Source organism: Arachis duranensis, chromosome 7, assembly GCF_000817695.3.
Source record: "Arachis duranensis cultivar V14167 chromosome 7, aradu.V14167.gnm2.J7QH, whole genome shotgun sequence".
In the NCBI taxonomy this organism is placed as follows: Eukaryota; Viridiplantae; Streptophyta; class Magnoliopsida; order Fabales; family Fabaceae; genus Arachis; species Arachis duranensis.
In genome coordinates this window covers 22,931,408-22,941,451 of record NC_029778.3, presented here as the reverse complement: position 1 = coordinate 22,941,451, position 10,044 = coordinate 22,931,408, and the positions used below count along the sequence as shown (strand labels likewise).

Here is a 10,044-nt window from a genome sequence, read left to right as displayed (position 1 = left end):
TTTAAATGCTAAAAGTTTATTTAAAAATTATCTTTTAAAAATTAATTTAATAAATTATTTTTCAAAACAAAAATTTTATACTCAAAATTCACGCAAATAGAATCCATTAGATTCGAACTATAGGAGACGAAGCAAACATGTAAATCGAAGCCAATCCATTCGATTTATTAGCATTTTAACCATGCACTTAATTCGAATCCACTTGATTTTCATTCAATTAACGTTCTTCATCTAATTCGAATTTATTGGATTCGATTTACTAAGTGTTTCATTAAATCGAATTTAATCAATTCGATTTATATAAAAATGTGCTTTTTGAGACTTTGAGGTTGCATTTTCTAGTTTGGAACATTCAGGTGAAATTGATGTGCATTGGATTTATTGAGATATTTTACCCTAGATGTTTTAAAGCAACTTATTCATTTATTCGCTCTGATAAAGTTTTTCTCAGGTTTGTCGATAAAAATAAAATTCTAATTTAATTTATACAAAGAATAAAGTTGAAATTAATTAATTGAAATTGAGGTATTTTAGGTATAAAATGTTATTAAAATTTAAGTTTCGATTCCAAAAATTTTAGTCTCATATGTCTCCATTTTTTAAAGATACTAAAATATTAATATTTTAGAAACAGAAACAGAAATTTTAGTATCAATTTTTGAGTCAACAAACATAATATTAAATCTCAATTTTAGTACCAATTTCTCAATACATTAAAACAAACGCTTCCTTAAAGTCTTGGTTTTAAACATAATAGTTTTTTTTAAAGGAGATTTTGGTGGGATGTGAATAATAATAAAAAACAGATACATAAAAGTTTCATGCTGTGAGTGTAGTTTTGCATATAGAAACTCTTGGAAATAAATTATTTTTTACGATTTTAGCCGGTATTTGATTCATACAAATATCAAATTATTTTTAATAAATAAATTTTACTAATTTTTAAATATAAATTCTAATAAATATTGATACAATAAATATATAAAAATTATGTATTTTTGTATATAAATTTTTGTAAATTTAAGTATAAATTATTATAAATTAAATACTAGTATAAAGTAATAATATTTACTGTATGAATATAAAAAAAATTTTTAATAAAAATTCACACATCTAAAGCTCAACTTTGTTTTAGAAACAAAAAATTCGATTTGGAATAATAGCAAAATTTAAACCTCAAATTTATGTGGGCTATTTTTTTTTAAAAAAAAGAATTTGTGGGGACTAAAGTTTTTATCTAATTAGTTTTGTGAAAAAAAATTAAAAACCACAAATTTATGGGGACTAAAGTTTTTATCTAATTAGTTTTGTGAAAAAAAATTAAAAACCACAAATTTATAGTTTTCACACCAAAAAAAATATCAAGTATTCACATTACTAAAAAATACCACTTGAATCACTATACTAAAAATAAAAAGCTAATTTATGAACTCATTTATTTACTTTTACTATTCATCAGGAGCAGATAGCGGTCATTCTATCACAAATTGAATCTGAACAAAGTCAAGTCAACACATTGAGAATGGAGCAGCATAAACTGAAACTACTCATGGCAACTTGTGAAAAGCAAAGATTAATTCAAGAAGGTGGCATATCTCACCCCTTCTGGTTTTCTTATATATAATTTAAAAATAATTTTTAGAGATATTATGAATGATTTCTATATAATAAATTTAAAAATGCAAATATATGTTAGTCTCTAAAGCACAAATATATATAAGTTAAAAATGATTGTTTCAATTCCAGCTTTGATTGAAAAGAACAAAGGGGAAGTTGAGAGGCTGAGAGGACTGCAATTGAAATTAGCAGATGAAGCAAAGCAGGCAAGGGTATTGTTCCCTTCATCTGGCTTTGGACCATTCATTCGCAACGATTCAATTCAAGGTTAGAATTTTTCCATGTGATTCTTTGTTAATGCTATAATATTACATACTTATAATTTCACAAAACGTCTCTTGTAATGTTCACTTCATCAATTTTGATTTTTCTTTTTTAGTAATTTGTTTTCTTCTTTCTCATTTAAACTTAATTTTATGTGGTGTTCAAAGAAAATTAAAAAATATCTAATATTATTGTTAAAAACAAAATAGTAATTTAAAAGAGTGTATTATTCAGGTTGTGTAAAAAAGTATAATGTACAAGAGGTATATATAGGTAGGTGTTAGAAGAACTAGAGTAATAAAAACATAGAATTCTACAATTAATATACAGATATGTTATATAAATATAAATGATACTAATTGATCTAAATTGATTCTAATTATTCTCTAACATCCCCCTCAAATTTAAGTGGGGGTTAAGGATACCATCTTGAGTTTGAATACCAGAGTTTGAAAACGAGTCGGATGATGAGTCAACGTAAAGATATCAGCAGTCTAATCTAGTGTTCCAACAGCAATGAGACAAACAACATCAATAAGGATACGTTGCCGAACAAAGTGACAATCAATCTCAATGTGTTTAGTGCGTTCATGAAACACATCATTATGGAAAATCTGAATAGCACTGCAATTGTCACAAAAAAACATCAGTCAGAAACAACTGAGGAGCACCCAAGTCTTTGAGAAGCCAACGAATCGAGACAACCTCAACAGTAGTGTTAGCAAAAGTATGGTATTCAGCTTCTGTGCTTGATCGAGCAGTGAACGTTTGCTTCTTAGCTCGCCATGAAATGAGAGAATCGCCAAGAAACAAACAATAAGCAGCAGTTGAATGACCATTAGTGGGATCACCAGCCCAATCAGCATCTGAGTATGCTTGAAGGGATAAAGATGAATAGGCAGAAAAATAAAAGTCATAAAATATGGTGCCTTTGATGTAGCGAAAAATGTGAAGAACTGCCGCATAGTGAGTAATACGAGTAGCTGACAAGAACTGGCTAAGAACATGAACCAAATAGGCAATGTCTGGTCAGGAGACAGTTAGTAGACGAGTCCTCCAACTAACTGTCAATAAAGAGTAGGATTATCCCAAACAGTGCCATCCATAGGGATAAATCGAATATTAGGCTCAAGGGGAGTTGACTCAGTACGACTATCTATAATCCCGGCGCGAGCAATAATATCTGAAGCATACATAGCCTAAGTGAGATAGATGCCGTCATCTGTGGATATGACCTCTAAACTAAGAAAAAAATTGAGAGAACCAAGATCTTTTATCTCAAAAATATAGTGAAGGGAGGCTTTGAGATCAGAGATACCATCAACATCATCTCCAATAATGATCATGTCATCAACATATAAAAGTATAAGAACAACTCCACATTCACTTTTATGAGTAAAGAGAGCATTCTCATTAGAACTGCAAGTGAAACTATGATTGCACATAGTGGTGCTGAACTTGTCAAACCATTCACGAGGGGCTTGCTTAAGACTATAAAGTGCCTTGTGAAGGAGACAAACTTTGCTAAAAGGACAAGGATAACCCGGAGGAGGTTTCATATAGACCTTCTTTTTCAAATCCCCATAAAAAAAGTATTCTTCACATTCATCCGACTAAGAGACTTTTTTTTACTGCAGCAATGGCCAGGAAAGCTCGAACAGATGTGAGACGAGCAATAGGAGCAAAAGTCTCTTCATAATCAATACCATACTCTTGCGTACAACTTTGAGCAACTAATTGTGCCTTATAACAGTCAATAGAACCATCAGAGCGAATCTTGATCTTGTATACCCATCTACTACCTACAATGTCCTGATCAGAGGAAGGATCAACCAAGTCCCAAGTGTGTACTTTTTCAAGTGCTTAAATTTCTTCCTGCATTGCTTGCTGCTAACTTGGATTTGTGGAGGCTTCTCTGAATGACTTAGGTTCATGGTGATGAAGAATAATAGAAAAACAATGATAATCAAGAAGATGAGGAGGTAAATTTCTTACCCTAAAAGAACGAGTGGAAGGAGGAGGCATGACAGTAGGAGCAGGATCATCGTCCGATCTGGAATCATCGGGAGATGGAGAAGGCAGAAGAGTAGGAGACTGTAGAGGTTGACTTGAGATAGAACATGTAGAATCATCACTATGAAAAAGATCAACATTGGGGTTAGTAAAAAATGGTGACTGAGTAGGAGGAATGGACTCAAATGAGGAGAACTTAGAAAATATGTGATGCTCCTAGAATACAACATGACGAGATATACGAATACGTCTAGAGAGAGGATCCCATCAACGATAACCCTTGTGTTCAGTTTTACTATGTTCATGAGGCTGAAGAAGAACAAAACAGACACAACCAAAAACTCGAAGAGAACTATAACCTGGAGAGGTATGATAAAGACGCTCAAAGGGAGTAATGTTACCATGGATAGAAGAAGAAAGTTTATTGATAACATGAATAGCAGTAAGAACATCTTCACCCCAAGTACGCTCAGGACACGAAGAGGAAATAAGCATTGCACGAATAGAGCCAAGAATGTGACGGTGTTTGCGTTTAGCTCGGCCATTTTGTTGAGACGTACCAGGGCAAGAAAACTCAGACAAAGTACCCTACTCTGCAAGAAAGTTTAATAGTTTGGAGTCACGGTATTCCATAGTATTATCGCGTCAAACAAATTTAATGACCTTGGAAAACTGAGTTTTAATCATGGTGGCAAAAGTAATATAAATCTGAGGTAGCTCATGGCGATTAGTTATCAAATAAACCTAAGTAAAACGAGAATAATCATCAATGAAAATGATAAAATACCGAGCCCTTCCCATAGAAGTGGAAGAAGCGGGGCCCCAAATACCAGAGTAGATAAGATTAAAAGAAAGAGCAAGCAAGAGATGAATTATTGGGAAAAGATAAAGCAGGTTGTTTGGCAGTTTGATAAGAAATGCAACCAAAAGACTCATTATCAACCTGACCCAAAATACTCTAAGACACAAGAGAACGCAATTTTTTGAAGGAGATGTGGGCAAGACGGTGATACCACAAGTGAAGGGTAGATGGAGAATAAGCAGCGCAGAGATTTGTCTTAGGAGGAATATGAAGATTTTCAAGTTCAAACAACCTTCCAACCTTACGTCCAATCCCGATGATTTGTCCTGTCCGACGATCCTGTACACGACAAACAGAAAATGGAGAAATTAATATCAAAATTGAGATCAACAAGTTGACCAACAGAAAGAATATTAAAGTTCAATTTGGGAATATAATAAGTATCAGGGAGAGTGAGAGTTGGCTGAGAAATAGAACCCTTGTGTGTCACGTGTGATGAACGGATTTTTGATGGTATAGAATTTCACAAATGAATTCTCGTTGAAAGTATAGTTTCTAAACCAACAATAATCCTTTCATACAAAAAGTTGTTTGTCACTAGTACAAACCCCTAAAATTTATAAACCGAAGTATTCAAACCTCGGGTCGTTTTCCCTAGGATTTGTAATGAAGTGTCCTGTTATTGGTTGTGAGTTATATTTGGGGTTTTTAAGATTCTATACAAGAAATATAAATGGCAAAGAAAATAAACTAACAACTAGCAAAGCTCTTGGCAAGATATGAGAACTAGAAGTCCTATCCTAGTTATCCTCCTCAATTGTGATGACAAATTGTCCATTACTCCCACTTAGTTAACCTCTAACCATGGAGGAAAGTCAAGTGGATGAATCAATTTGATTCCTCAAGTCCTAATCAACTCCTAAAGGAAAGACTAGGAATCTAACAACAATTATTGCAAAAAATTAACAACAACAATCAAGGAAATCACAATTATCATGAATTACCTCAAATTGCATTATTGAAAGAAAATAAAAGAACAACAATCTATCCAAAACAAAAATGAAGAATTACAATTATTAAAGCACATAACTAGAAAGAGGAAGAGGAGAAGATTAAGAATTGGTAAAGGAAAAGTGAATCTAAGCATGAATTAAACCTAGATCTAAGAAAAGAGATTAACCTAAACCTAATCCTAATTCTAGAGAGAAGTGAGAGCTTCTCTCTCTAAAACTAACTCTAAACTAATCCTAATTATGCTATATGCTAGATTGATTAGATTGATTGATGCCTTCCCCTTAATCCTTCATCCTTTTATTCCTTTTTCCTAGCAATTGGCGCCAAAATGGGTTCAGAAACCCTCTCAAATCGCCAGGCACGTGTTACATTAATGAAGTCATGTGCTGTCATCAACGCGTGCGCGCACGGTACGCGTGCGCGTCCCTGGTCGATTCTGCAAGGTGCGCACGAGCGCCTTGTGCGCGTGCGCGTACATGGTCGCGATCAATTTCTTTGGCTTTTGTGCTTCTCTCCACTTGCATGCTTTCTTCCTTGCTCCCTTGATCCATGACTAGCCTATTTCAACCTGAGATTACTAGCAAACATATCAAGGCATCTTATGGAATCAAAGAGGAACTAGAATTCATCAAAATAAGGCTTAAAAAGCATGTTTTTACGCTTAAGCACAAATACGGGAGAGATTACAAAACCATGCTAATTCATAGGTTAAATGCGAGAAAAGGTTATCAAAACACTCCAAATTCAATACAAGATAAACCCTAAAAATGGGGTTTATCAGCGTGCAAGAGGGAACTATTAGCAGTATGGACAGAAGGTGAATTTGTAATGGTAGACAAAGACGAGAAAAGATGATGCAAAGGAGACATGTGATTAAAGCAACCAGAATCAAAATACCATTTAGAATTACCTGGACGAGTCGAAAAAGCAGCATGAGTATTACCAGAAAGGGAAATAAGATATGCAATATCAGATAGAGAGACAAGAGACAGGTTAAAAGGAGCAGAGGAGATATATTCAGTAGTAGCAGCAATAGCAGTAGCAGGCACAATCTTGGAGAAGTTGGGACGAGAATGATACTTGAGTTGATCAAGACGTGGTAGGCGAGTATGACAGGTTGTAATCAAATGTCCCGAGAGCTTGCAATAATGGCAGAACAGCTGTGAACAATGGTAGTTAATGTGACCTTTCTGGTGGCATGTGCAACATTGAATAGAAGGACAGTCTGAAAGGAGGTGTCTAGAACAGGTACAATTTTGATAGAATTTACCCTTTCTGTCTGTGGTAGTAAAGCATCTGACTTTTCCATAATAGTAGATACAAAGATCAAAGAGAGTAGAGAAAACTGCAATTTCGGAGCAGAAAATGAGAAAACAGAGTGCAGAATCGAAAAGAGCTCACCAAAAAATCTTAGGGAGAGTCCCACTGTCTACCACGTCAGCGCCACGTCAACAGCCATGTCAGCAGATGGATGCCACATGGCAACGTCTGAGTGGAGGGAGAGGACACATTGGCGAGTGAGTTGGAACGTGGGTCAACAGTCGGACTGGTTCGAGTCCAAGTGCGGGCGTTGTTGGGTCAGCGCGGAGCAAATGACAGGCGACACGTGGAGAGCGTTGGACCGTTAATTGCAGAGCTCAATCTGATGGCGCAGGATGAATCTGGAAGGTGAAGAATACTGGTCGCAACAGCGTCATGTGGTGGTGCGTTCGACGGCGGATGACGGCGAATCTGGATGCGTTGGAATCAGGACGACGAGACAAACACGGTGGTAACGGTTATGACGAAACAAAGCATCGAGAAAGAATCGAAAAACGAGACTAAAGAACATTATTGGAAGAGAAGAAACAAAGGGACTATAAACAAATTTACATAGAAAAAAAAGAACCTATACTCTTGATACCATGTTAGAAACAAGAAAGTAATATAAAAGACTGGTTATATGAAAAAGTACAATATACAAGGACAAGGAATATATATAGGTAAGTGCTAGAAGAATTAGAGTAATAAAAACATAAAATCTTACAATTAATATATAAATATGTTATATAAATATAAATTGATTCTAATTATTCTCTAACCATTATAATATTTCTTCTATTTTATTTGAAGGATTAAAGACATATTTTGTAATATTTATAACGATCAAAGTTTGGAATGAATAAAAAAAATTAATAGCAATGTAAGACTAAAAGAATTATTATCAACCGTAATTCTAATCTTAATCCTAGCTATGTCTGTAGTTTGATTTAACTTATATTTTATGATAGAAATAACAATGGTGATAATATATAATTACACAATAAAAATATTAGAAATAAAAATTATATTGATGAGGATAGATAAAATCATGGTACTAGTAGTGATAGTTAATTTTATCGTTTATTGAAGTTTAAACTCTCGCAGATTATAAATAAAATCTCTTACAAGATTAATATTTGTTATTATATGACAGTTTTTTGAACGAAAAATTTATATTATCTTAAAATAATAATATTAAAAGATACATAGTCCCCTTTTTTATTTTGATAAAAAATCACCTTATCTTTTATGAAAATAAATAGGAGCCAAGTTGAGCTTTTAATCATTTGTTTAATTCATTCATTTTTTTTCTCTATTAGTATCTCAAGTTTAATTTCAAAATTGTCATTCGCTTTTTTCTGGTGGTCACTAAATCCTAAATCCTTTGTTTTATTTTGGTTCTTTGAAGCAGGTCTAAATGGAGTTGAAACAGCAAGAAGGCAAGTGGATAGCACCACCCAACATCCTCAAAATCATGAGAGGCAGGGGATGATGATGCCTAGTTGGAATAACACATCATTGATGATGAGAACCTCAATTCCTGATCTCAACATAGCCAAGCCCGACCCGGAATCATAAACCACAAAATATTCCGGCCTTACATGCACTGCATGGTACGACAAACTCTGTTTTTCATTAAAATAATTAAATAGAAACTATATACATTATTATTGGTTTGTGGTTCATGATATTGTATGCTGTTTGATTGGTTAAACTTAAGTAGAATAGGCGCTAACAAACTCGGTTAGTTGCGAATAACTTTTATTATGTGTTTATTTTTCATTTCCAGTGCACCCAATGCAAGCTACATACAATTATTATATCCGGTTCAAAAATTCTATTTATACATCAAAATTAGCTATTAAAATTAGTTATTAATGTATTTGTGTATAAATATATGTGTGGCTTAATTCATTTTTAATGTATATTTGTATTCTAACATATATTTTATATTGGTAGCTAATTTTAGTGTACATGTAGCATTACTCCATACAGTTATATCATAAATAAATTAATTGTGTATTTCACACACACGCTTGCACTTATATGATTGGGTGATCTAGTTGCCTTTAATTTTTATTGCATTTTAAAAGTTTTTGTTTAAAAAGAATGGGGATTTCTTATTGTCAACGGAGCAATGTTACATGACTCATAAAACATTATTTTTAACTAATATTTTATCAATTCGAAATATTAAAAGTTAAATTTTAAATTATAATAGTATAAAAATAAGATGTTGATTAAAATGTTGGTTAATATTGATAAAAAGTATTGGCCTTAAAAACGAATTTTATTATGCTGTTTCTGTTAGATAGTTATATTTTGTTAAATTCCCCCTTTTTAAGTAGTGTTCTGTTGTGAATCTTATCTATTTGTATTACCCTTAGCTTATGTAAGAAAGCTTTCTAATAGAACAATGATGATGATGCACAAAATTGCAAAAGCAGCAAAAGAGCAATCCAGTGAAGGAGAGGAAGCAGAGGAAGATAACTTGTAAATCAAGAAAGCTATAATTGCGTTTGTTATTGAATCATAAACCTCCATTAAAGTTATTACATCCTTACATATAAGAGCTAAACCAAGAGAGAAAGAATAACCTCAAGAATGAGAGAGGAAATATAACAAACCAGGACAAAAAACTATTAACTAACTAACCACAAGCTAACAACCTTATTATTCTTAATATCTCCCTCAAACTTAGGAGGTGATTATAGATCACTCTAAGTTTGCTTTTGAATCTGCTAAATAGAGGTAAAAGATATATGTTTAATTAATATACCAACAATTTATTCTTGAACAGGTATATAATTAACACAGATATTAGAGATGGAGTTAGAGTAATTCTTAAGAGAGGTCAATATAAAAATATAATTCTAAAAGAATTAAAATTAAAAGGGACTAATATAAAAATTAATGACCTTTATACATTAAAATTTTTAATTTGAGGGTCATTGTTTTCCTTTCCCAAACACTAGTCTTTGCCTCTTACTGATATTATGTTAGATTAAGGTAAATTGTATTGGATTATATTA

At 32.8% G+C, this 10,044-nt stretch overlaps 1 protein-coding gene across 2 annotated transcripts in view; it reads left to right on the top strand.

The window, feature by feature from the left end:
- Positions 1 to 8,833, top strand: part of LOC107458286 (transcription factor RF2a-like) — a 13,371-nt gene extending 4,538 nt beyond the window's left edge. The window contains exons 4-6 of one of the 2 annotated variants that reach the window (XM_052252356.1): positions 1,460 to 1,586; positions 1,747 to 1,884; positions 8,421 to 8,833. In XM_052252356.1, the coding sequence (XP_052108316.1) occupies positions 1,460 to 1,586; positions 1,747 to 1,884; positions 8,421 to 8,590 (435 nt within the window). In that variant the 3' untranslated portion in view covers positions 8,591 to 8,833. The remainder of the gene's footprint in view (positions 1 to 1,459; positions 1,587 to 1,746; positions 1,885 to 8,420) is intronic. The other variant, XM_016076492.3, reaches the window with a different exon arrangement.
- The last annotated feature ends 1,211 nt before the right edge of the window (positions 8,834 to 10,044 follow it).